This window comes from Hevea brasiliensis, chromosome 3 (assembly GCF_030052815.1).
Source record: "Hevea brasiliensis isolate MT/VB/25A 57/8 chromosome 3, ASM3005281v1, whole genome shotgun sequence".
Taxonomy (NCBI): Eukaryota; Viridiplantae; Streptophyta; class Magnoliopsida; order Malpighiales; family Euphorbiaceae; genus Hevea; species Hevea brasiliensis.
Window position 1 is genome coordinate 8,265,858 of NC_079495.1, and position 27,146 is coordinate 8,293,003.

The following is a 27,146-nucleotide window of genomic DNA, read 5'->3' on the forward strand; positions in this document are numbered from 1 at the left end:
AGAAAAAAAAAATCATTTAAATATTATTGAAAAAATAATTTAAAAAAAACTGTTTCATTATTTTGAAATTCTCATGACCAGAACACATCAAATATTCTTAATAACAGTTTTCAATAGCAATATCAAACAGGCTCTTATTCTATTTAACAGAACAAACATATAGTCCCTGAGAAGTCCCCACGGACTAAATGATTGGAACTTGCATATGCATCCCAGCAAACAAACTTACACTATGAGTTTGAAGCTAAAACAACTTCAGCACCAGAAGTCAGCTACCGCAAACAAAACTTTACAAGAGCCATCTTTTTCATTACAATTTGATGCGATCGAGACTCTCAGAGACGGTTTTCATCCTAGGACGAACCTCAGGATCTAACTCAGTGCAATTGAGTGCAATATGAAACACTGAAATAACCTGTTTCTTTGCATAAACCTCACTCAATAATGCTGGATCTACAATCTCAGACAGCGGGCGTTCTTCTTGAAAAACCTTCCTCGTGAGACTTTCTAGTCCTTTCCCATCATTTTCTGGTCCTGCATCAGGTAGCCTACCAGTTAAAAGTTCCATCAGGATGATACCAAAAGAGTACACATCACATTTCTGAGTGAACTTGGTGCCAAACGCTCGAGCCTCTGGAGCCGAGTAACAATTAGAGGGAGCTGAAACTCTAGAGCCAATTGTAGACGATACAATGGTTTGGTTCAAATACTGCTTTTTGGATGTTGAAGTTGTGAACTTGAAGGTTCCTGAGACGAGACGGGTGAGTCCAAAGCTCGAGATGTAAGGCTGGAGTTCATCATCGAGAAGGATTTTCGTTGATTTTAAGTTGCCATGAACATACTTTCTAGGGCTGTATTCATGAATATACATTAAACCCCTTGCAGTTCCTTGAGCAATTTTCAATCTTGCTGCCCATGAGAGCGGTGGCAAAGCATTGGAAGGTCCTCCTGCAATGATTAATAACATCATAGAAGAAAAACAGCATTGAAATTGCTATCTATCAACCATCAAAAGAGTTCAAAGAGAAAACAGTAACAACAAATGCATGTGATGCATCAGCATTTCTGACCAGTGGTCCATTTTTTGTCAACATCAAGGAAAGCCAAGTTTTTTGGGTTCCCTACTTATTTTTCAAAGAGCAATCAATGGTTGATCAAGCGGACCACATGGATCAGTATTATAAGTTCTGAAACTAGTGAAGGAAGACAAGACTATCTAATGAAGACAAAACTAACATTCAAACTAAGGCCTAAATAGAGTTATAATCACCAAAAGAATTGATTAAAAAGGACAAAACAGGGAAAAGTAGTATTGTTAAATTCAGAATGAGTGTTGGTCAAATTATAATTTAATTTATTTTAATTTAAATTTATATAAATATTTATATTATTTTACACATCACAATAACTAGCTAAGTTATCATTGGAATCCACCTATCCACTTATATTCACCCTTTAATTTTTCCATTTTCTCGATGTGAAAATGTGAAAAATGTAATTACAGCACTCTTTTCAAGTGCAACTACATAGTTATCACTTGACAATTAGTTAATATTTAATCCAATATAGGCTCAATTATATATCCTTATAGACGGCTAAAAATTCATAACTCAGTCCGAGATCTGATACCATATTAAATTCAGGTAGAGTATTAATCAAATTACAATTTAATTCATTATAATTCGAACTTATATAAGTGCTTAGATTACTTTACAAATCAAGTGAATATCGTAACCTATCCACTTATATTCACCTTTTAATTCTTCTATTTTCCCAAAGTGAAATATGTAACCCCAACAAGTATTGAAGTAGCCAAGTTAAATTGGTCCTCTATCATCTCAAATTAAGTTTTGTTGCTATGCATCTAAATCTAGGACAACAACATTTGACACAGTTATCCAACTTATGTTATTAGCATATTCTTCTTTTAAAATAAATCATTTATAAGAAAAGAATTTAATTAAATTTTTACATAATTATTTTTTTAAATAAAATTTTTTAAATTAAAAAAATTGAATTATTTCATTTCAAACATGAAAATTAACAAATAAAAAATCAATTAAATTAAATTTTTTATAAAATTTTAATTTTCAGATGGAGAAAAAAAAACTAACTTTAAAAATGAAAACCAAATTTAATATTCACAGTAAGTTACTACTTATTGGTTCGAAATTTTGCTCCGCTTAAACATATCTTATTCATTTTGAGAGAAGAATGCTACGCAAAACCTCACTAAATTGGGAGATAAGCATTACACAGAGCACCTCGAGAAAAAAAATTTCGAAATTTAGTCCAACTTATGACACAATTGATCGTGATATTATGGAAAAATGAAGCATAAAGCTAATAATATTAAATTAACATTTTTTTTATTAAATTATGCATTTAAGATAAGCCAATCTTCGTATGAAAATGAATTTCATAACAGTTAGATTAATATGATGTTCAGTTCAATTCTATTATATAAAATTTTGTAAAATTTAATTGAATTGTAGTTAAAATTTATTTGAAATGAATTTCAATACCAATAGACATAACTTAAAATATATAATTAAATTAAATTTCATATAATTTATGTTTATTATAATTTCATAATTGAAATTTATTTTTTCTCATGTCCTAAATTACCCTCTTTACGAAAATTAACTTGTTTATAAAAAATATTTTCATTATTTAATTATAATGTGAAATTAATAATATATATATAATTGTTTTTATATTTTAATAAGAAATATTAAAATTTAGAATACGAAAAAAACTTCTCTTTTAAAAAATAAAAGTTATTTTTTTGATCAGAAAAATATTTTTTATTAATTAATTTTCTTGAGTGTCTTAAACATTAAAAATATAAAAAAATATTTTTCAGAAAAATATTTTTAATGAAATAACAAAGCCTTAAATTAAAAATTTTAATAAATATAAAATAAATTCACATTTCTCATAACACAGAAATTTATTGTAAAAATTTCACATTAATCTGCTAGCATTATTAACATTATTTCTACTTAACAAGAATTGAATAATTCCATAAAATAAAAATAAATAAATAAATAAAAACAAGAATTGAATAAAGTTGAGAGGAAATTTACCATGCAGCGCTGTGTATAAGCTTCCATTGCGTATGAAGTCAGAGATTATCAACTTCTCATCATTAGAATAGTAATAAGCTCTCAACCGCACGATATTAGGATGGTGGACCCTCCCAATTGCCTCGACCTCAGACTCAAACTCCTTCAACCTCCACGTGGCATTACCCTCATTCAACCTCCTCACTGCAACAACAACAGGCACCACCGTACCAGATCCTCTTCCGCCCACTGCCACCTTGTACACTATCCCACTTCGACTTTTTCCCACCACGTAAGCCGATGCCCTTAACAAATCCTCTAATTCCAAGTTAAACCCTTCGTCGATCACTTCGAATTTACCATTTTGCCCCTCGTCGTTGTTGTCACCACTGTTCCCCAGGTGCTTCTCTTTTCCCATCTCGCGCTTCTCCTCTCCAGAACCCCATTTCTTCCGGAACAGCCACACCGTGACCGAAACGGCACCGATCACCACCGAAACACCAGAAATTAAAGGAACTGTCACCCACCCATTTTTCGCATTCTCTTTGTTTTCAGTTCCAGCAACGAAATCGGGGTTAGTGTCCCTTGGGTTTTCAGGATTTTCTGGGTTTCCGCTGGTGGTCGTAATGTTAAAAGCTTCTGGACATGGATTCTGCAATGGAAACCCACAAAGACTGGGGTTTCCTGCAAATGCAGTAGGACCCTGGTTTAACAGTGATCCCGCCTGAGGTACTTTGCCGCTAAGATTGTTGTGCCTCAAATCCAAACTGACCATCACTGGAAATTTTCCGTATGATTCCGGAATCTCACCAGACAATGCATTATAAGACAAATTCAGAGTTCCGGTGAGGTTTTTGAGCTCAACAATAAATTCAGGGAGAGATCCATTAAGGAAATTTGCAGATAAATCCAAATGGGTTAAAGCTTTCAATAATTTTATCTGGTCTGGGATGGAACCAGAGAGAGAATTATGAGACAAATCAAGAGAGTATAGACGGGTGGCATTGAAAAGATGGGAAGGGATGGGGTTGGAGAAGTTATTGTGAGAGAGAGAAAGTCGAGTTAACGAATCAAGGAGACCGAGTTCTGATGGAAGGTAACCAGTAAGGCCTCTGTTTGGGAGAATGAGAGAGCTGACACGGTGATTAATGCAAGTAACTCCATGCCAGTGGCATGGAGTTAGATCAGAATCGGACCAAGAGGCAAGAACTTGAGTTGGGTCGGTGGTAATTGCAGCTTTGAGAGCCAACAGAGCTAGGCCATCTGTTGTAAGAGAGAAAGAGAGTGGGGTAGCGAGAAGAATCAGAAATGGCAATGCAGTGATGATTGAAAGCGAGTTGAGTAGCATTTTTCAATGGTTATTGAAGATTTAGATGAGGAATCAATCTTTGGCCATCTCAGAAAAAGGTAGAAATGTAGAAAGCAACGAGGAGTTGCAGAGAATTGAGTGGTGTCTGGCTGAGGACGAAGGAGACTAAGAATGAGACAGGAGTGAATGAGCAGAAGAGAAGAAGCGAAGGTTTCTGGCTCTGGGCTTCAAGTTTGAACTTTGTTTCTGGGGATATCGAGGCGGCGAGGAACGTGGAACACTGTGACTACGCAAATTTTGAATTCTCATCTCCAATCATGCATAACTTACTGTAGCCTCTTTTAGTTTTTTTTTTTTTTTAAATGATTTCAATATCTTAAAATTTCAATTTTTTATTACACAAATAAAGGTAAATTACTAAATTAGACAACCTTAATTTTTTTTTTCCTTCAAAAATAAAGATTTTATTTATAGGTTTAGAATTTAGAACATTAATAAAAATGCAATTTACAAGTTAATTTTAGGTATTACAAAATTTATAACCTAATTTTTTATTTAAAAAATAAATTAGTTTATATATATATGTAAAATAAAATAATTATTTTATTAAAATTCACCATTAATTAAGTGAAAATTGTAATAATTTAATTTATTATATTTCACACTTGATTTTTAAATTTTAATTGAAGTATTTTTTTAAACATAATAATAATTTTAACCAAAAAAAATTATAATTGTTATACAATTTTCTTACTTTTGGATAAACAATTGAATCATTTCTCATGAAAAGCAAAGAAGATTGAGTGTACAAATGAGGCAACTATGATTACAAATTGAAGATAGAGAGATTGACCCATCATGGAATTATAATTTTGCAATTATTCCCTTTTTTATTTTTACATGAGCTATTTTTATTTACTAATTTCCCTATTTTAGTCAAAAAATATTTAACAAAGTGCTCATATAGTTTTTAAATTTTATTTCAGAAATCATTATATTTTTTGTATTAATTTTTTTTAAAGAAGAGAGTTATTATAATTTAAGTTCTTTTTAAGAGAATTAAGACTTAAAATTAACTTATTATATCATAAGATAATATTCAATCATTCAATTATTAAGTTTAAATAATACTAATGTAATTTTATATTTTAAAATTTATAAAAAAATAATGTTATTAAATTTAAAATTTTTTACATTGACAAATAATTTTTAAAAAAATAAAAAATAAAAAGTTTGATCTCTTAAGTCCTATTTATTTTACGAAAAAATAATTTATATGTGAAAAATATTTTTTATAAAATTTATTTTTTAAGATAAAAATATTTTCTGTTATTTGATATATACCTAATATTTTATGTCTATTTGATATATACCTAATATTTTATGTCATTATTTATAAAATCTATGGAGTTAAATATTATAAAAATTGAGAAAGAGAAATTAAGAAAATGATTTTCAAATTTAAAAATGGGAAGTTATTTTCGCTTATTTTAAAATTATTTTTCTTTGATCAAATTTTTTAAACACCCCTTTTTCTTTAAACAAACAGAATCTTATATTGTTGTAATTTTTATTAAAATTTCAGTTTATATTATCACTAACTCCTTAATTTTATGGTTCAACATTTATATTTTTAGGAAAATTATTATTTTGCCTCTACATTTTAAAAATTAATTATTTAGTCCTTTTATTTTAAAAAATACATCATTTATTTTTTTATTTTTAATCTGTTAAATTACTTAATCTCTTCATCAAATTTTCTATTAGTCAATCGATTTTAACATCAATTAAGCTATTATTTAATTGATATATTTTAGTGAAACTAATTAGTTAGTCATTATATTTTTAAAAATATCACTATTTAATTATATATTTTAGTGAAACTAATTAGTTGATCTTTATATTTTAAAAATATATTCCTAAATGGAAAATAAAAATTTTATTGAATGAAAACTAAATCTTAATTTATATTTTTTAAAATTATTCAAGTATTCTTATTTAATTATTTATAGAAATAATATTTTATCAAGCATTATTTTATCTAGATCTACAAGTAATCAAGGCAATAATTTAGGAAAAATAATTTTCAACAAAAAAAAAACAAAAATAATGTTAAGAAATTAATGAAATTATACTTAAATAATTAAAAAAATTCAAATTTAGTCTCTATGTGATAAAAATTTTTATTTTTCATTTAAAAATATGTTTTTCAAAAATTATATTTTTTAAAATATAAAAACTAACTAATTAGTTTCTTTATAATAAAATAAAATAATTAATTTATTAAAAATATAAAAATTAACTAATAATTTCATTGAATAAAATGATTAAATTGTAGTTTAATTACAAATAAAAAAAATAACATAACAATTAAATAATTTAACGAAAGTAAAATATAATAAATAAATAATATATTTTTTAAAATATAAAAATTAAATAGTTAATTTTATTAAAATATAAAATTAAATAATAGTTTTTTTATATTTTATGATGTAATTAGAAAATAATTAAGTCATTTAATTTCTCTCACCCTTGAAAAGGAAAGCCAAGAAAGGTAAGAGAATAAAGTAATCCAATTCCATGAAGTGCTAGGTAGGGACGGCCATGTAATTTCGGCGTTTACAGTGTCAGAAATCACTGCCGCAGTGGACAGATGCGGACACGAGAGATGCTTGTGGCTTGTGCGTTTTGCTTTTTCAGTTTCCACTGACAGGGTTAATTTGGTCATTTTACGCAGGTAAGATTCAAAAAAGGCCCAGGGGAAAAGACAAGACAACGGGAGAAAAAAAAGTAAAAATTTGTATCCTCCAATCCTTTCTCGTTATTTCCTTAAAGAGAATATATGCTTAAGCTTAGATAAAAAAATTAATTAATGTGGATTAGTGCTTCGCTAAAATAATTAATAAATAACTTGTACGATCAGATCAGGCCAAATTTAAAATTAGAATTTTTTTTAAAATTAGATTCGAATTTAAATAATATTGATTTAATTTTAAGTTTAATTTATTTTTTAGTTTTACTTTAATTTTAATTCTAGTTTGAATCTCAATTTATATATTCAAAATTATATTTTTTTAAAAATAATTATAAAATTTTAACATAAATTTTCCTAAATAACAGAAATAATAAAAAAAATCATATAAAATTTTATTGAATGATTCAAGCTAATTTTTTAATGGTGCAATGACGTATTAACATAATAATATAAAATAATAAATACTTTAAAGGGTATTTGATTTAATTTACAAATCTATCAAATCTATATATAAATTGAAAATCATACGTAGATTAGTATTTTATTTGGTTTATAGGTTAAAAAATATTATTTAAAATAAGTCAAAAGAAGGAGTATCTAGTTCTGATTCGATTTGGAGTCTGCCTATGAATCAAAACCAAACTAAAATGATGAGGATCATTATGGAGTACCACCACCCTTCAAAGAGGCAATCACTAGGGCGAGAGCTAAGCAACTTCAAAACATGTTCATGAACCATAAAAGGATTTTCGGCTTAGGAGGGAAGCTGCATAAGGAAGACCTAACTTGCTTGCTCCAAGAATTTAAGTGGATCACCATGTGCCAAGTTGGAGCTACCATTGCCACGTTACCAGCCATGTCAGATTCCATTGCCACGTCACTAGCCACATCACCAGCCACTTTGGACATGCCTCATGCCACCTTGGAGTCTACTTGGCAGCCACCTAGGTGTTTGTAGGGTTCACACCACGTGGAGGGAGCTCATTTGTTCATTTGAATTAAATAGAGCTACTTTTTGACCAAGTGGGCCCTAATATTCTGCTACAAATAAGAATTAATTGCTACCACCTTTTGTCCTTTTGCAATTAATGTTGTTGCCATCTTTTGTCTTTATAATTAATACACTTACTATTCTTGTTAGGATAGCCAACATGGCACAATTATTTGTAACTTTTGTATTAATAATTTTAGTTTGTATTTCTGTAACCCTAGGTTTATAAGGAAGAGAATACTATCTTCTTCCTTCGGTTTTCATTTTATGCTGTAGAAGAGAGCCTCCCTTAGAGAGAGTTTGAGTTTTCTTTCTTACTAGTTTCTAGAAGAACTAAAATTTAGGCAACTTGATCACTTGCCTATTTTACTTGATGATCAATGTAATCTCCCACAAGTTGGGTTATTGTGTTGACACTTAATCTGTTTCTCTTTGAAATATATATTCTGGTGCTTCTTTTTCCATAAAGATTGCATCTTATTTTGTTCAAATAAAACTTGTTTTAGTGTTGATGATCTTTGGGTTCCATTAGAGGTCTGCATCCTTAGGCAATATTCATTTTGGTGCTTATCATAAAATTTTGGTATAGGTTCAGTTCGATTTTTCATTATTTTAATTCCGATTCGATATGGTTCTCAATTAGTTCCAGTTCGATACAACTCTCAGTTCTTGAAATATTTTATCTAATTATTTCTTTAAAAAAATTATATTTAAATTAATATTTAAAATTTGAATTATATTATTAATACATAAAATATTACATAATATATACGTTAGCCATTTTTAAATCATATAATCTTTGACTATAAACTGCATATATAATTTAGTATTAAGTATATTATGTAATATAATAATATAAATATATTGTATGATATATATTTTAACTATTTATTAATTATATAATATTTAACTACAAGATAAAAATATAATTATGAATTAATATATATTTATATAATAACATATTTATAATTAAGAATTATAGGATAATTTAATATATCTATAACTAAAATTATTAAGAAAATATAGAGAAATAAAATATAATATTATGTAGTATTTAGTTTATAATTAAATATATATATATATATATATATATATATATATATTAAAGTATATAATACATTAAAAAAATATATGAATAAATTCAATTCTTGGTTCGGTTTGAGTATGACTCTAGTTCAGCTCTTAATGAATAACAAAAATCGAATCAAAGTATTAAAATAACTTCGATTTGGTACAATTTCTGTTGGTTCATTACAATTTTTTAGTTTTGTTTAATACCCCAAAAATCGTGCATAGCCCTAATAAGAAGTCACATCTTATTTATGACTTATAACTTCTTATTTATCTACTTCTTTTAAAAAATTATATTTTAACAAGGTAAAAAGTTATATTATCTTAATAATTTTTTAAAATATTAATATTATTCTCATTTTAATAACCACAACACTTAATAATATTTTTTTTTATTATTTTGACAAGTCAAATTAATTTTAAACGTCTTTTAACCAAATGCTTAAACATTTAAAAATTAATCTTAAATAATTTTATTAAACAGTTAATTATTTAGTTTTAAATTAATTTATAAATTAAAAAATATATTTTAAATTAAAAAAATAATTAAATCAAATACTCTCTTATTCTTTTTTTCACGAAATAAAACTAATTAAAATATATAATTAAAAAAAATACTAACATCAAACTAAAAATACTCACATCAAAACATAGATAATACCAGACATTTATTATAAAAATAATGTTAAATCAACAAGTATGACATAAAGTCAATTTTCATTCGACACTCTTCATATTAAAAAGCATATTATATAATATATTAATAATAAATTAGATAATATATATACTTATAATTAAAGACAAATTAATTTATATATATACACGTATTACAATTTTAATTATATATAATATATTAAAAAAATAAAAATATATATGTATAAAATATATTTTTTTTACAATTCTTAATGAAAATTTAAAATTAAAAAAAAAATCAATTCATACAGTTGGACTCCTACAATAATTTCATGATTTGTAGTTAGTGGCAAAGCTCGATGCTTTGAAGGGTTAAATAAGAAGTATAATGTGATTAAAGTGATATGTAAAATTTTATTGTACAAGTAATTCTATTACAATAAAAAAATTTACAAATTTTCTAATAAATAAAGTTTAAATTAATCAATAAATAACTAATAAAACAAATTCAAATATTACTAATCTATTAAAAAAAATTAATGATCAAATATTTGAAATATATATAACTAATAAATTGAGTTAGAGTGCTTTAATTTAAAATTTTTAAAATTGTAATTTTTATATTATTAGCCCATATTTTTTAGTATATATTTTAGAGAGGCAAATCAATAAAAATATATTACAATAATTATATAATACTATAATATATTACATATCAATAAAATTTGTAAATTTTTGAGGGTCATGTTCTAATAAGGTTTGGTCTCTATTCATGACTGTCTCTCAATAATGTTTTATTCAAAAATTAAATCTGAATTATCTTCTTATAAATTTAATGGACATTGCCATTGCACTTAATATTTATTATTATTATTATTATTATTATTTTAACATTAGTGAAGAGAATTCTACTTCCATTCACTTTTAAATAGTTTCCTCATTTATCATTAAAAGTGGATGTCATGGTTGGAATTTTGCCCATTACAATCATGTGAAGGTGGAGATGGGACTTGGACTATTAGTTTTAAATCATGTGGGTGATATTTTTATTTTCCTTTTCTTTTGGATTTCTTATTTTTTGAATTATTTTTATTTTGTTATTGATTTTTCTTTTTCATTTTATTTTATTTTACTCTAACAAAAATAACTTTCCAACACACTTTTTAATCTTATCAAATTTAAATATAGATTTTAGATACTGAATCTAATTTTCCCATCTTTTAGAAGATGGTTAGGTTCTTTCAAATGAAGTTAGAGTTTGAAGAATCTATCACACCACACCATTAACATATAGTAATATTATAAATTCAAACTTATAGTAAATTAAATTTAATCACTAATAATTAAATACTTTATGAATAATTACAATAACTAAGGCTTTGTTCGATAATAACTTTTAAGGTAGTATTAAGTGTTCTGACCATAGACAAAACACTATCTTTTTTATTTATATTGTTCGGTAGGAGAGAGCAGTTTTCAATTTTAACCGAAAAATTGAACTGAACCGATTCAATTCGGTTCAATCGGTTCAGTTTTAAAATTCAATCTGTTCTATTCAGTTTATAATTTTGATAATTTTGGTTAATCGATTCAGTTCGGTTATTTTCATAAAAAATTAAAAAAAAATCAAATCGAACCAAAATTATTAATATATATAGAAAATCAAAGAAAATCGAATCGAATCAAATCGAATCGAACCGAATCGAAATCAAAGAAAACTGAACCGAACCTTAAGATTTTTTAGTTTTGATTTCTAATTTTTTTTTTGTTTTTATGTTTTATTATTTAGATTGAATGTTAAAAATATGAAATTTTATAAATTTCGATTTGATCGGTTTAAAACCGAACCGAACGATATTTATCGGTTCGATTTTCTCTTATTAATCGATTTGGTTCGATTTTTAAAATTTTTTATTTTCTGTTTTCGATTTTATCGGTTCGGTTCGGTTCAAAACCGAACCGGCCGTTTGCACACCCCTATTGTTCGGTGATATAGTGTGTATATTAGTGTTTAAAAATTTAGGGAATGATTGAAAAAATATTTTGATCAAAGTTAAAAAAATGATACCATTATTTTTACATTTATTTTTATCAAACACTTATGTTTTAAATTGCTATATAAACAGCTAATCACTAATAGCTAACCATTAATAAAACAAAACAGTTGATAGCTATTATAATAGTTAATAGCTACTAAAACAGTAAATATTGCTGAATAGACTTTGATTATAAATAGTTGGCCACTCATTACTAATCACTAACCATCAAACTCATGATTAATTGCTATAGCTAAATCAAACATACCATAAATCTTATCTACTGATTTGTAAAACTATTATGGTAATATAATTTATCTCATCATCTCTCTCAATTTTTTGAAAAATTTCTTATAAAAGATGTGAAAACTAAGCACAATTTTGTCATATCAGTAACATATCTATCACACGTACGCACGTCTGATGAATAAATTTGTTTGATTCCTCCATTGATGAAGTAAATCTTTTGAGATACATCCACCACGCAAAGTTGGTTATGGCTTCTTTTCAATGAGAGGTAGTGGAGTGCAGAAAAAGCTCTTTATAAGTGATAGCTTGTGGAATTTACTCATCCTTTCTGTGTATTCAGTCGCTGAAATGACCTATCTTTATGCTTTGAAGGCCACTTTGCTGATTAGAGATAGTATTTCAAGACAAATATTCATTCACAATGACCATGTTTTCCTATGGTAATGGCATATTGGATAAATTACAATTTAGTCCCTATATTTTAACGAAACTAACTATTTAATCCCCATATTTTAAAAAATATACTATTTAATCCCTATATTTTACTTCTGTTAAATTTTTTCTATTAGTCAATACTAGTCAAACTACTATTTAATTTCTCTATTTTTATAAAACTAATTAATTAATCTCTATATTTTGAAAAAATATTTTAGTTAGTCTCTACAACTTAACTTCGTTAATTATTTAGTCTCACAATTAATTTTTATATCTAAACTAGCCTAATCCCCTCACCAATATTTCTCTCTTATTTTCCTTTATTTCTCTCTCTTCATGTTTCTTCTCTTCTACACCCATACCCTACTCCTTCTCATTCTCTCTTTATTCTTATCTGTTGATAAAAATAGTACAAGCTGTCTACATCAAAAAGTTAATTAATTTCCTTAAATTTCTAAATAATTAAGGAAAATTATTTTCTGATAGAGAAAACATAAAAATGATGTTAAAAGAATTGAAAATTTATATATATTCAAATTTAATCTCTACATAGAAAAATTTATATTTTTATCTAAGAATACTCTACTCAACTCAACTAAGCCTTTATCCAAAAAATTTGGGGTCGGCTATACGAATTCTCTTTCTCCACTCTAAACGATTTTGGGTTAAATCCTCGAAAATGTGTAATGCTTCTAGATCATATTGTACTACTATCCTCCAAATCAGTTTACGTCTACCTCTTCTTTTCTTTCTATCCTCTAACCTAATGTGCTCTACTTGTCTAACTGGAGCCTCCGTATGTCTACGCTTCACATGACCAAACCACTCAATCTGCCTTCTCTCAACTTATCCTCAATTGGCACCACTCCTACCTTTACTCTAATACTTTCATTACGAACTTTATCTAGTCTAGTATGACCTATTTTGCAAGACATTACTATTTAATTTCTCTACTTTAGTGAAACTAATTAGTTGGTCTATTTTGAAAAATACAATATTTTAAAAAATATATTCTTAGATATTTATATAAATTCAAATTTAATCTCTACATAGCAAAATTTATATTTTTATCTAAGAATACTCTACTCAACTCAATTAAGTCTTTATCTCAAAAATTTGGGGTCAGCTGTACGGATTCTTTTTCTCCACTCTAAACGATTTTGGGTTAAATTCTTGAAAATGTGTAATGCTTCTAGGTCATGTTGTACTGCTCTCCTCCAAGTCAGTTTAGGTTTACCTCTTTTTTTCTTTCTATCCTCTAACCTAATGTGCTCTAGTTGTCTAACTGGAGCCTCCGTATGTCTACGCTTCACATGACAAAACCACTCAATCTACCTTCTCTCAACTTATCCTCAATTGGCACCACTCCTACCTTTACTCTAATACTCTCATTACTAACTTTATCTAGTCTAGTATGGTTTATTTTGAAAAACATTACTATTTAGTTTCACTAAAATAAGAATATATTTTTTAAAATATTGTATTTTTCAAAATAGACCAACTAATTAGTTTCACTAAAATAGAGAAACTAAATAGTAATGTATTGCAAAATACGGGAATCAACTAATTGATTTCCTTAAAATAGAGGAACTAAATTATAGTTTGAATAACATAAATAACGAAAAATTTGATGGAGGTACTAAATAATTTGAAGGAAACAAAGTATAGAGATTAAATAGTGTATTTTTGAAAATAAAGGGACCAAACAGTCAGTTTCGTTAAAATATAAGGACTTAATAATAATTTTCCCTTGCATATTTGTAATTCATGTGGTTTTCTTCTCTAGAAAAACTTGTTCTCTCTCTCTCTCTCTCTCTCTCTCTCTCTCTCTCCAAATATCACTAATTTAGATAGGATTATATCAATTCTAGCATCTAGCAGTCGCCAATCACAGCAAGATATGCTAGAAGGAAGAAATTTAATATATGATTGTTCTCACAGTATATTTTCTTGGTACAAAAATTAACAATCCTTTCAATAAAAAAAGTAATTTAGAGTTTTGATCTCCCACCTTTCCTTCCAGGAATCTGTAATGCATCATAATGACCAAAACCATGATATAGAACTCGAATTGGATTGTCCTTGCCATATTCTTGACCATACTCAGCAATAGATAAAAGCCCACCAGCATTCTCGTCATACATGTAAACAGTTATTGGCATCCTACAGTTATCAGTATCATGGCTTCCATTAATACAATGTCAATGCATTTTTCCAAAGACTAAAAAAGAAAATATAAAATATTGCATATTCACATTCTTTATCCAAGAGTATTCAGTTAGCAGGCATCATGTTGAGAGAGAGAGAGAGAGAGTTTACTTCAGAACATGTGAAGCCATGAACAACTCAGGCTCACCCCCCCATACATGTGGCTTCCTCATATGTGCCACATAGGTGTCAAAATCACCTTCCACAAACCTATCAGCACGGTGAAGTCCATAAAAACAATTAATAAGTAAAGTTTCAACAGCATCTTCACTCAATGTAATATCATTTGACCTGGAAAACTATTATGAGTTCTTTAAATTCCATAAAAAAGGTATAACATGCTTGAAAAAAAAATTTTCTGTAAGTGAAATTGCTAAATGTGACTAGAATGTCATCTGTAGGTTCTTTATGGCTTTCTTTGGAATAAATCATATGCAAGAAAAGAATTAAATTGAATTCCCACTCAATCATACAACTTTTGGCCTGATTTCTAATTCTTTTAAAATGATTTCTTTCATTTTTAAGTTAAATGAATTGAATTCTTTCACTTATTATGTTCTCATGTGTGAGATTTGATAACAAGAAATCAATTAAATTAAATTCTTGCAAATTTCTAGTTTTCGAACAGGCCGTGTAGGAAAAGTTCCATCAGGTTTTATGAAACCATCAAACCAGTATTCAAGATTTTCTTAGATGAATATAAGGTCTTCTTTCTTTTTTTTTTTAATTGGTTGTAAGATATACGTTGGTTCTGGTCAATGTCATTAGTATGTTTACTGTCAAATGATATGAGACTACAACCAGTGTTGTCAAAAGCACTAGGCACCTTTAAGGCGAGAAGATCCTCCATCACCCGAGGTGCTAGGCACTTGCCCTAGCGAAGTGAGGCACTAGTTTATTCTAAAATAATAAATAATTAAATATATAATGTAAAAAAGTCTAACATATTACACAATCAATAAATTACCAAATTTCATGTTCATATTTCATGATACATTATATGTTTTAAATTTTAAGATAAAAAGCAATTCTTCTAATAACACAAAATGTTAAAGCAAAAACCATAAAGCACATAATATAATTTAAAATTCTACATGGCATTATTCAATTTAATTCATTATGTCAGGCAAACTCAAAATCCTAATTCTCTAGTCATTGTGTGGATGCCTAGAGGTGAAAACAAATCAAGTTAACTTTTCTTTTTCTCAACTTTTTTTTTTAATTTCTCGGTTTTTTTCTCGCTTTGGGGCGCCTAATGAGGCCTCACCTCAGCCTGGCCTAGACGCCTAGGCGTGCCTAGTTGAAGGCACCTCGCCTAGAGGCTTCCCAGGAGAGGTGCCTGGATTTTGCCTCACCTGGGCACCTCTTGACAACAGTGACTACAACTAAAATTTCTTACCATTCTGTCTCTTGCCTCCTCTTGATAAACTCATCAGCAACCTGACAAATTTAACAAACCAACAGAAACCATAAGTCCTTTTGATGAAAACATAATGCAAACAATTGAAATTTGAAGCCTGCATTGCATATTTAAACATATAATTAATTAACTGCCTGTAATGTATAAGTCAATCTAAGCCTATATACAGTCATCATTTTTCAGTCAAAAGTTCTACCTTGAAGAAACATTCCCAAAGAAGGGATGGAAGAGAGAGAGAGAGAGAGAGAGAGCAAAAAGCAAACTCAGGAAAAGGCAATGGATGGCAATCTTGCAAGTTGCACCAAGAACCATGTTTTTCACAGAAACCAAATTTCAGACTCAAAATTACGAAAAAGACATTAGAAAGATACTCTAGCCCGCAAGTCATCAGCTAATTCTCTCTGAAGACCTTCACTTGGAGCTGGTTTTCCAGCACGTAAATAAGCCCCATGAGCCACAGAGCGGAACAAACACCTTCCATCTCCTGGTATTCCTGCAAAGCACAGATACAGGCACATCAAAAACAACAAAATTGAGTCTCAAGTTGAGCAGAAACGATTAGATAAATAAATACATCATTAACTAACTGTAAATATCCGGACAATGTGTTGGTGCCCACCAGTAATGGAATAGTCAGTATAGACTTTCTTCCCATGCGACAATTTAACATATGGCAAGTCAGAGTCATCCTCTTCATCCTTCTTCTCTGCAGCTGCTTCAGCATGTGTTGGCTCAGAACTTGAATGACAAACCAAGAGACCAAAAATTAAGCCAGCTGAAGCACATTCTTGTGACCAAGATACAGATCCCACATTACTCTTAATTTTGGACAGCATTCCTCGTTTTGACATTGAAAGTCTCAAGTTCAAATTTTGATATGCTAGTGAAATATTGAAGTGTCTCTTTAAAGGACCTCTAGCATTGAATAAACCTTTCACAGTAAACGATTGGCAACTGCCACTCTGCTTGGATGAGGCAGACCCAAAACAGCTTCTATGCAATGTGTGAAAACTATTAACAGATGGACTAGAGGTCTTTGAGACAGATAAGCGAGCATAATTTCCCCTAGAATGTGTAGGGGAGAAACAAAAACAACATGAAGTGGATTGTCCTCTGGACACCAAATTCAAAACAGTGCTACCCATATGTTGAACATGCCCACTCAGGTAGACAGCATTTCTTGCACATGTAGTGATAGGAGAACAAACTATCATGCTGGCATAGCCTGAGGCAGAAGTACAATGTGAGACATTTTGTATGACCAACTAGTTAATGTTAAAGAAAAAAGTAAATAAATAACAGGCTATTAAAAGTAGAACCATATAAGGAGATCTTCAGGTAGATATTAGCTTAAGACAGCGATCTCAAAATGCACAAACCTTCATGCATAGAGAAATCCTTTCCTTCCTATAGAAATATATAAAAGCAAATGCTACTTAGTCATTACTTTTCCTGGTACTGCTCCAGGCATAAGCTATAAATACAAGCAAGTTCTAATACATGCTCTTCTGTGAATTATTTGATTTTCTTTGGAAATAGAAAAATAACGTAAATCCTAGAATAAGATGCTATTATGTTGTTTGCTATGTAAGGAATCCAAGTTGTTTATGATGCTTTTGTATTTGGCATTAGTTTGGAGGAAATGTGATGTTATATAGCCTTGACATTACCATCACGCTATCTTAAGCATCTCAAAAAGCAAATTTTAGAGGGATATATTGGCATTCCATTTATGTTAATAGGTTAAAATCTACTAAGTTTAGTTCTCATAACACTTGAATCTGATTGAAGTTTTGGCTTAGACCAGTTATAAATTTTGATAGCTTTTGAATTGATGTAAAAACTATTGATAGGAAACATGGTACTTTCATTTGTTTAAGGTTTGATGCCAACAAAACAAGAAGAGCCCAACTGCCCCCAAAACTAAAAGGAGATTACAAAATAAATCTTAAAATAATATATAAGATCATATCATCCTGACATTTAACCTTGGATGATTTCACACTCACATAAATTCAGCTACAATTAACATCATTTGGATTGCAGTGAAGGATATATAAGCAGGGATTAATAAATTCAAGGCACAAGGTAACCAGTCACAGAATTCATAATGACAGTATCTTTCATTCTTCATCACACATTTCACACCATGGGGAGTAGATTTTGGTTTTAATTGAAAAACCAAACTGAAGCGATCTAATTCAGTTATTCAGTTCGATATCACTTATCGTTTTAAAAAATTTCAGTTTTTCAGTTCAATTCAGTTAGTTACGCAGAAAACCTGAACTAACCAAACAGAAATATTATACGTCGTCTAGATCTGCCTACATATATTTAAAACCTCAAGTCCTCTGCTATTGCTCACTTCCTCACTCTAAATTTCTAGCCCAGACCCAATGCTCTGCCTATAGAAACACGACGCTCATTGCCCCCTCTCTCAGACTCTCATCTTGATGCATTTGCCAACTACCATGTATGCTCTCACTAGCCACTGTTGTACCATTTGGACAGTTTGACTACCATGACACCACCTTTCGGCCTTCATGGATTGACCTCAATGCCTCTTTCCCCATAGCCCACAAGCTTTGATTTTTTTTCTTGAAATTCATTATGAGATGGGGATTTTGTTGAATTTGTTCTTCAAATTTTTAAATTTGTTATTTGAATTTTAATTGTAATTTCTGGATGTGATTATTGGGATTGTTGGATGGGATTTTGTTTTCGGCTGCTAGGATTGATTTGTTTCGATGATGGCAGCTGGGATTGGAGATTAGGCACTAGGTATCAGGCAACATTGTTTGAGTGAAAAATGATAGTGTTTGGCCTTCTGTACAAAACCGACAAACCGAACCAATTATCTTACAGACATTTATAATTGATAGAGTCATGTAAGCTATAAGTTACACATGACGACTGAAAGTTGTGATTTTCACATTCTCTCAGCTCACTTCTAAATCACAGAAGAAATGGTATTATGATCATAAACTGCCCTGAAGTCAACTCAACTTCATAAAAGAATAAAGTCTAATTCAATGCACTTATATGATTACCATTCTAAACTGTTGTTTCGCCACATATATATACTGTTATCATTCCTAAGGTCAAATTATCTATTGTCTTTTCAAGTGATAAATGCTACACATGCTATAAGTATAACAAAGCATATGAATCCACCTACATAATACAAACCAAAAATCCTAGCATGCTCTGGCATCATCAACAATTTGCAATTTACCTAGATTCTATATGATCTTTAATGCAATTACCAATGCCTTCTGAGGAATCACGAATTTATCATAGAAGCAAACACTTCACGAGCTGAGATACAATCACCGTAATCGGGGATTAACTCTCCTAATTCATATTGAAATCCTTGAAAACAAGCAAGCACCCATTTAAGTTTTGAAAATTCTTGTATTAAGAATAATAAAAAATAATAATTAATCAAAATTGACAGCAGAAAGTGGAGAATAGAAACCTACAAAACCTTCACTTTAATTGAAATATCAAAGAGAAAGCCAACAAATCTCTAATTGCCTTGAACAAATATATCAAATTCATCACAACTCTTTCACTTAAATTTAAAGGTCTAAGATTTCAATTTCAATAAATGATTTGGCTAAGATTACAGATACCAACTACCATACAGAAAGAAGGGAAAACAAGAAGGAAAGGACAGATGCTAACTGGATTTCAATCATGTACACACAGTAACATAATGAACACATCACAAAGAAAAGGAATCAAGAACTCAAAAATGCAAGTGTCCCAAAATTCAATTAGCATCTAAAAGCTATATAGAAATGGAAAGGATAAATGAAGAGAACCTCAAGAATTGTCATAGAAAGAAGAAGGAGAAGAAGAAACACAGTAAATGATTTGGGTTTTAAGAATTTTAAAAACCCAGAAAGAGAAGCACGTGAAATCAAGCAACAAAAGGCTGTTACGTGTAGATTATAGAAGTGGACAGAAAAGGAGGGCCTGTAAGCAAAGAATTATACCTGCTTTGGACCCAGAAAATAACTTTTATCAGAGAAGCAACGGATTATACGATTCAATGTTTTCGATTTTGGTTTAGATTGTTAAATAAGCAGCTCAGTTTTTAGTTGCTTTTCGATCCGGATCAGTGAACTAGGAGCTTGCAGCTTACTGTTCCACTCCCGCTGCCTTGTTCGTTCGTAATCGTCTCCTTGACCCTGTTGCTTCGTCGATGCCAGAGCAGAAACGACTCCGTTTTGAAAGATTTTGCGCAGCAAAAATCAGTATCTTCGAGAAAACGCTTAAACGACGACGTACACAGTTTTTGTTTTTGAGTTTATTTTAAAGGATAAATTACTATTTAATTCTTATTTTAACAAAACTAATTATTTAATTTTTTATATTTTTAAAAATATATTATTTAATTTCTATAATGTACTTTCATTAAATTATTTAGTCACTTCATTAATTTTTTTATTAGTAATATTAGTCAAATTACTATTTAATTTCTTTATTTTTAATAAATTAAGTAATTAATCCATATATTTTAAAAAAATATATTAATTAGTCATCATAATTTAATTTTGTTAACTATTTAGTTTAATAATTATTTTTTATACTTAAATTACTCTAATATTTTCTCTTTTATCTTTTCTTATTTCTCATTATCTATTTTTTTTTCATCTACGCCTATAATCTACTCCTCCTTATTTCTCTTTTATCTTCTCTTATTTATTATTTTTCGTAATTTTTTATCATCTATGCCTATACTCTTCTTCCCCTCATTTTCTAATTATTTTCATCTATTGATAAAAACAACATAAATTATATACATAAAAAAATTAATAACTTTTCTTAAATTTTAAGTAATTAAAAAAAATTATTTTTCAATAAAAAATATACAAAAATAATGTCTACAAAATTAAAAATTAAAAAAAATATACATTCAAATTACTATTTAATTTATTTAAAATATAGAGATTAAATAATAATTTGAATAATAAAAAATTTGACAGATAAACTACATAGTTTAATAAAAATAATATATATGGACTAAATAATATATTTTTTAAATACAAAAATTAAATAATTAATTTCGTTAAAATATAAAAATTAAATAATAATTTTTCCTATTTTAAAACTTCCACATGCTATATACTTATGGGATAAATTACAATTAAGTCGCGAGGTTTAATAAAATTTATAAATTAATCTTTTAGTTCTTAAATTTTATTTTTATTTATAAACTGATTTTCATACTTTACTTTTATCAATAAATTAGTCCTTGAAATTCACTAAGTCATAGCAACGAATTTATTAATAAAAGTAAAATATGAGAACTAATTTATTAATGAAAATAAAATTTATAAACTAAATTATTATAAATTTACATTAGTGATTAATTTACGAGTTTTCTTAAATTTCAAGGACTTAGGTTTTATTTGTTTCACGAAAAATGGCTTTATATGAAAAATATTTTATGTGAAAAATATTTTTTAAAAAATAATTTTTTATGAAAATATTTTTCATTATTTAGTTATAATGTTAAATTAATGATATTTATTTATTTAATGTATGAATAAGTATATTCACATTTTAATAAAATTTTCAAAGTTTATAAAATAAAAAATGACTTTCTCTATTAAAAATTAAAAGTCATTTTTCTTAAAAATAATTTAATTTTTTCTTTGATCAGAAAAATATTTTTTATTCACTAATTTTTTTGAGTGCTTTCAAATATCAGAAGATACAAAAAATATTTTCGTGAAATAAATGGAATCCTAATTGTAATTTACTTTTATTTATATTGTATCATTATTTTTCAAAATTCATCTTGGCCCATAATAATATTACATTATTTAATAAATTTAAATTAATAAAATTGATTATATAAAAATTATTTTATTTTCAATCATTTGAAGTTTGGGAGTAAAATCAAATTCTATTATATAGATTAATGTTATACTCAGATTCATAAAAAATTATAAATTTATAATAAAATAATTTTAATGGTGTGTATTATAAATTAAAATTTAGATATATTGTAATAATTTAACTTTATTTACCACTCTATTATCGTCATCAAATAGATCCTTACACTATATTTAGATAAAAAAGAAAATAAAAAAAAAGAAAATTTTATTTTATTTTTCATTATTTTGTATTTAAACAGGAAAAAAAAAATAAAAAAATAAAAAAATTTTATCCATATCTATTTTCTCTCTAAAATAAATATTTATAAAATTATAAATATAACCCTATATTATATAAATTTTTATCTTTTAATTTAAAAATAAAATTATAATTTTCCTATTTTATATCTTCTTTTCATTGTCTAAACATATTATATATATATATATATATATATATATATATATATATTTTTTTTTTTTTTTTCTTCACCATTATTGCCCTCTTTTTTTTTTTTTTTCCTATTATTATTTTCCTTTCTCCGCTCCAAGCACAGTGTTAACGTCACTGGTTTGAAACACCACAACAATTCTCAAATCTCTGTACATGGAGTGAAGGCTGGAACGACATTTTCGTAGCTGAGGACTGCGGTGTGGCTTGCACTATTTAGTGCTGCCACACAGAACACGGCATTGTGACTCCATTTTTGCGCATCCAACCCTTGCATTCCCTCTGCTTCCTTTTAACTAAATCAAATACTAATATAAAACCCTACCCTCCCTTTCCCATTCTCTTTGGCTGCTCAACTGGAGATGGTGTTGGACTTGGTTTTCTGGCTTCTCTCTTTACTTGCGAACTTTGGCCTCCTCGCTATGGTCTTTCACGAGGTATTCATCTTTAAACCTAACACCGCTTCTACCCTTGTTTGGTTCCTGAGAAAACCAGAAGGAAAAAAGAGTTTCCGCAAACGGAGATTCAAAGTTTTGATGTCGGATTTTTCCTTTTTAGTTGTTTATTCGTGTTGATTTTTTGATAAAGGAAGTGAATCACTTCAACTCGACTGAATATTCCTGCTAAAGTTGATTACTGAAGGAAAAAAGCTGAATTCGTGAGGTTTCGGCTCTTATTTTCCTTCACTTTCTCGGCATTTAGACAAAGGAGCGGTAAAATTACACACATTTGCTCACTATCTGTTTTCTCTTGGAATTATTTCCAGTTTTCCATCTTTGATTGTTACATCTTAAATTATTGGCAGAGAAGAAAATTTAGGAAAATATAGATCAAACAATATGATATTTGATGCCAAACAACTATTGTGCATATTGAAATTCATATAAACACTATGACATTGTCGCAATTAGTTGTTGTATAGTATGGCAATATAATTTGACTCATGTTATTAGATGCATCTTCAAGCTTTTATCAAATTTCTAGGAATTTTCAATGCTGTGCCCTCATATGTTAGCATTACATAAGAGGCAGGAAGATATGTGTTGAATATCTGATGGATCATTGATGCATTAGTTCCTTCTTAACATCTGTGGATAATTTTTGTAGCTTTTGTGCTTAACGGACTTGGAGGCTGACCATATGAATCCCTTCGAAGCAACAGCTTCCATTAACAAGTGGATTCTGCCTGAGTTTGTGTTGCAAGGGGTTATCTGCATTCTCTTCCTTTTGACAGGACACTGGGTTATGTTTCTCATGGCAGCACCCCTTACTATCTATCATGTGATGCTGTAAGTGTAACATGTCATCAAATGTAAAAGCTTTAAATTTGTATAGTTCTTTAACCGGTAGAGAAATAATTAGAAGTCAGAAGCCCAAATCTATTACTAACCGTGATATGATTCACAAGAGATGTCTTCCCAATAGATATGTAATAGCTTAAAAAGTGCATGCATTTGAAAACTTCCCATATTTATCTTGTGGTGCGGCCATTGTCTTTCATAATGGCCAGTGATGTTGCTATAAGTTATGTTGAAATGATATGATCGTTTTCATTTTTCTGTGAAAATAAATGCCGGAAAGAAGTGGGAAAGTGTAAGAATGAGCAAATTCCCTAGTCCACCATAAATGTTTTAGTGTTTTGTTTAAGCTTTCTACACTTGCCTGATTGTATCTAAAATCTAGCTGATCTCTTTCAAAATTCAGGTTTATGAAACGAGAGCATCTTATTGATGTCACTGAAGTTTTCAGAAATCTTAATTCTCAGAAGAAGTTTAGACTGATCAAGCTTGGTATCTACTTGATTTTCTTCGCCATTTTAATGTTCAGGTTTGTTAAGCCCTTAGTACATAATTATTCTGGCTTCTTATTTGGTTATTTTATTCCTTTGACATGCCCATCTTTGGTGTAAGAGCATCTTTCACTTATCTCTGGTCTAATCAAGGCTTTCCATACTGGCTGGGTATAGAATTATTGCAGGCAGCTTATCAATTTACAGCTCTGAAGATATAGACTTCCACTCCTCTTTTCTCACTTTATAGAAACTTCATTGTAATCTTCGTTGGATCTGTAACTCTCTGATTGCTTTGAAATGGGTTAAGCATTAGATAAAATTTGAAAGTTTCAAAAATTTCTGCCCTTCTGTTTTAGATTCTTTCAAGGGCAGGAAAAAAATCGTGTTCTGAAGTGCTTGGCCAATCTTTTTGTAATAGGTCCATGTTCTTTTCGATGTTTGTATACAGGTTTATATAGATTGCTAGTAACATTCCAATCATGTTATTTAATTCGGTCACTTTTTATCTTGTACATCTTTGCATATGTGTGTGTTTGTGTAATGATTCAGGCATCTGATTTTTGAAATTTGGAATTCTTGCTTAGCCTAAAATGTCAACTCACATTGTTAATTTTTTGGCACAATAGTAGGAAATTATATGCATCTTTTTGGACATTTTTGCATTTACTTCCTTCTACACCAGGCATAAGGTCATGTGAAAAAGATCATCAAAGAAGAAAACATCGAGAATGTTACAGGAATGTAATATGTGCATGATGTTAATCTATGTTGTGGCATTACTTTTTCATTTGACGAACATGAAATGCCATTTGGTTAGATGTTAACGTGTAAAGAAGTAGAAACTACTGAAATATACAGATGACTTTATAACTGGGAACTTCTGACATGGCAGAATAAGGAGCTAGTGTCTGGTGCAGTTTTTACGTTTTTTCTAACAGAAAGCCAAACACACATCATACAAAAGAAAAGCTTCACTTGGTATTCCAATGATGTAGATGTGATACAATTTGCTCAATAAAGGATTTGCAAAGTCCAATCCAAACCTGATTTTTACTATAAAAGAAAGAGAAAAATATGCCTTTATAAGTGAAGGGTATCTTTTCTCTGTCTTGAATTTTGAGTAATGCCCTATCTGGCCCCTCATATTATGAAAATATTAAGATTGTGCAGGAGTATTGAAAAAAGTTTAAGCAAAGGAATTTATTGAAGATCAAGCTAAAGGATGAGTATTTTTTCAGTGAAAGTACAAGCTGTGGTTTTTATTATCAGATCAAGCATAATTAAGTTTGATGGCATTCTCTGTAGATGGGTATAAAGATTAGGGAGCCTTTTCAATTCTCCAAGAAATCATGAGCATTTTTTATGAAAGTACAAGTGATTTGTATTATCAGATCGGCCATGATTAAGTCTGATGCTGGTCCCTGTAGATCTAGCAATGTTTGTGCATTTTCTTTTTTGAGAAGAAAGGTTTGAACATTTTAGGTATAAAGATTAGGGGAGCCTCTTTGATTCTCTAAGAAAGCATGATCATTCAGGTACTTGTTATTCAAAACCATCAAGTTCAGGCATGCTGTTGCATTTAGATAGTTGTTTATTTACATGTGCTGGTTGAGGAGGACTGCTTTCTCTTCTTCATTTGGTGTTTTATAGCTAGAACTGCTTATGAACTTTTTTGAATTCTTTCTTAGAGAGCCATTCGGGACCTAACTTGGTCTAGTGGGTTCATCTTGGGAGGCATATTTTCTTGGTTGCATTTGAGGTTTGAATGAGACAGTATTCTCTTATTTGTCGTTTACAACTTTTTCTATAACTTGTACATGTATCTATGGAAACCAGCAAAATAAGATTATTTTGGTTTTCTTTTTTTTGGGGAAGGATGTTGTGGGTTGGGGGGTTTACTATTTTATTATTATTTTTATTTTGTTTAAGGAGAGGAGGGTAGGTTACAATTTTGTGTCCACTTATCTGAATATGGTATTTATCTACCTCCCTGAAGAGGGACGTTATCTATTCTCTCTCTCTCTCTCTCTCTCTCCATCCCCTGATATGAAGATCGTAACTTGCAGGATTACATTGAATGCTTTCTACATTCTAAGAAATGAAGATGATGAGTGATGACATTCAGTGTATTTTGACCGCTACGGCTTCAGGAGTGATAGCTGCTTGTAAGTGGGTTTTTAAATCCCTGAATCATGTGAAAGGAAGTGAATTGTAGCATATACAAAATTAGATGTATTCAAACTTTCATTTTAGGATGAGTTTCATTGAACTGTTTTTGACATGGTGAACTTTGATCTCAAGTGTTCCAATGATTCACAAAATGCTTATAGGCATGAGTTTATAATTAGGTAGTTAAAACAAAGACTGACCTATTATAGACAGAACATGTATCAACTCATGATTCAACGGTGATGCATTCCTTTTTCTAAATTACTTATATTTTCTGATCTGTATTTCACTAATACCTAATGCTTGATAGTAGATGGTGTGTCTTTTGAGCTATATTTTTCTTAGTGCTCGCACGGTCCACTGAGAGGTGGGCAGCCTCTGTTATCTATGGCAGTGAGGGTTTTGATCTAGTAAATATTTGAATTTGAATGTCTGAAACATTCACTTTATCTTTACCTATTTTATTATGTATCAAGTGGTGCCTTGAAATTCAATGCCGGGTTCCAAGCCTCACAAAAGCAATGCAATACCATATTATTGCCTACAGGCAGAAGCCCTTGTTTCTATGAAGTATGAATGAAGATTGGGTTTCTAACGCAATGATCCGAGGCACATCCGTATTATAGTTAACCAGCCCGTTATCTTCCGATCAGGCTGAGTTTGTGGTGTTC

General features: G+C 29.1%; 3 protein-coding genes across 5 annotated transcripts; 1 reads left to right on the top strand and 2 right to left on the bottom strand.

Annotated features, from left to right (window-relative positions):
• Positions 1-233: 233 nt before the first annotated feature.
• LOC110642880 (receptor protein kinase-like protein ZAR1) lies at positions 234-4,690 on the bottom strand. Its single transcript, XM_021795064.2, has 2 exons — positions 3,090-4,690; positions 234-948 (listed from the first exon to the last, which is right to left on the bottom strand). Exons 1-2 carry the CDS (start codon positions 4,414-4,416, stop codon positions 311-313), a joined length of 1,965 nt encoding a protein of 654 aa, XP_021650756.2. The 5' UTR covers positions 4,417-4,690; the 3' UTR covers positions 234-310.
• A 9,758-nt stretch (positions 4,691-14,448) lies between these two features.
• On the bottom strand, positions 14,449-20,393 carry LOC110652047 (OVARIAN TUMOR DOMAIN-containing deubiquitinating enzyme 4). 2 transcript variants are annotated; one of them, XM_021807538.2, is made up of 6 exons: positions 20,177-20,393; positions 16,795-17,400; positions 16,547-16,668; positions 16,155-16,195; positions 14,867-14,965; positions 14,449-14,710 (listed from the first exon to the last, which is right to left on the bottom strand). In XM_021807538.2, exons 2-6 carry the CDS (start codon positions 17,387-17,389, stop codon positions 14,539-14,541), a joined length of 1,029 nt encoding a protein of 342 aa, XP_021663230.1. In that variant the 5' UTR covers positions 17,390-17,400; positions 20,177-20,393; the 3' UTR covers positions 14,449-14,538. The 2 variants fall into 2 exon arrangements, with proteins under 2 accessions (XP_021663230.1, XP_021663232.1); XM_021807540.2 differs by lacking the exon at positions 20,177-20,393 and adding an exon at positions 20,003-20,136.
• A 2,205-nt stretch (positions 20,394-22,598) lies between these two features.
• Positions 22,599-26,736, top strand: LOC110652048 (protein cornichon homolog 1). 2 transcript variants are annotated; one of them, XM_021807541.2, is made up of 4 exons: positions 22,599-22,951; positions 23,622-23,803; positions 24,219-24,341; positions 24,481-24,818. In XM_021807541.2, the coding sequence occupies exons 1-4, from the start codon at positions 22,877-22,879 to the stop codon at positions 24,551-24,553; spliced, it is 453 nt and encodes a 150-aa protein (XP_021663233.2). In that variant the 5' UTR covers positions 22,599-22,876; the 3' UTR covers positions 24,554-24,818. The 2 variants fall into 2 exon arrangements, with proteins under 2 accessions (XP_021663233.2, XP_021663234.1); XM_021807542.2 differs by lacking the exon at positions 24,481-24,818 and adding an exon at positions 26,373-26,736 and having other exon boundaries at positions 22,602-22,951.
• The last annotated feature ends 410 nt before the right edge of the window (positions 26,737-27,146 follow it).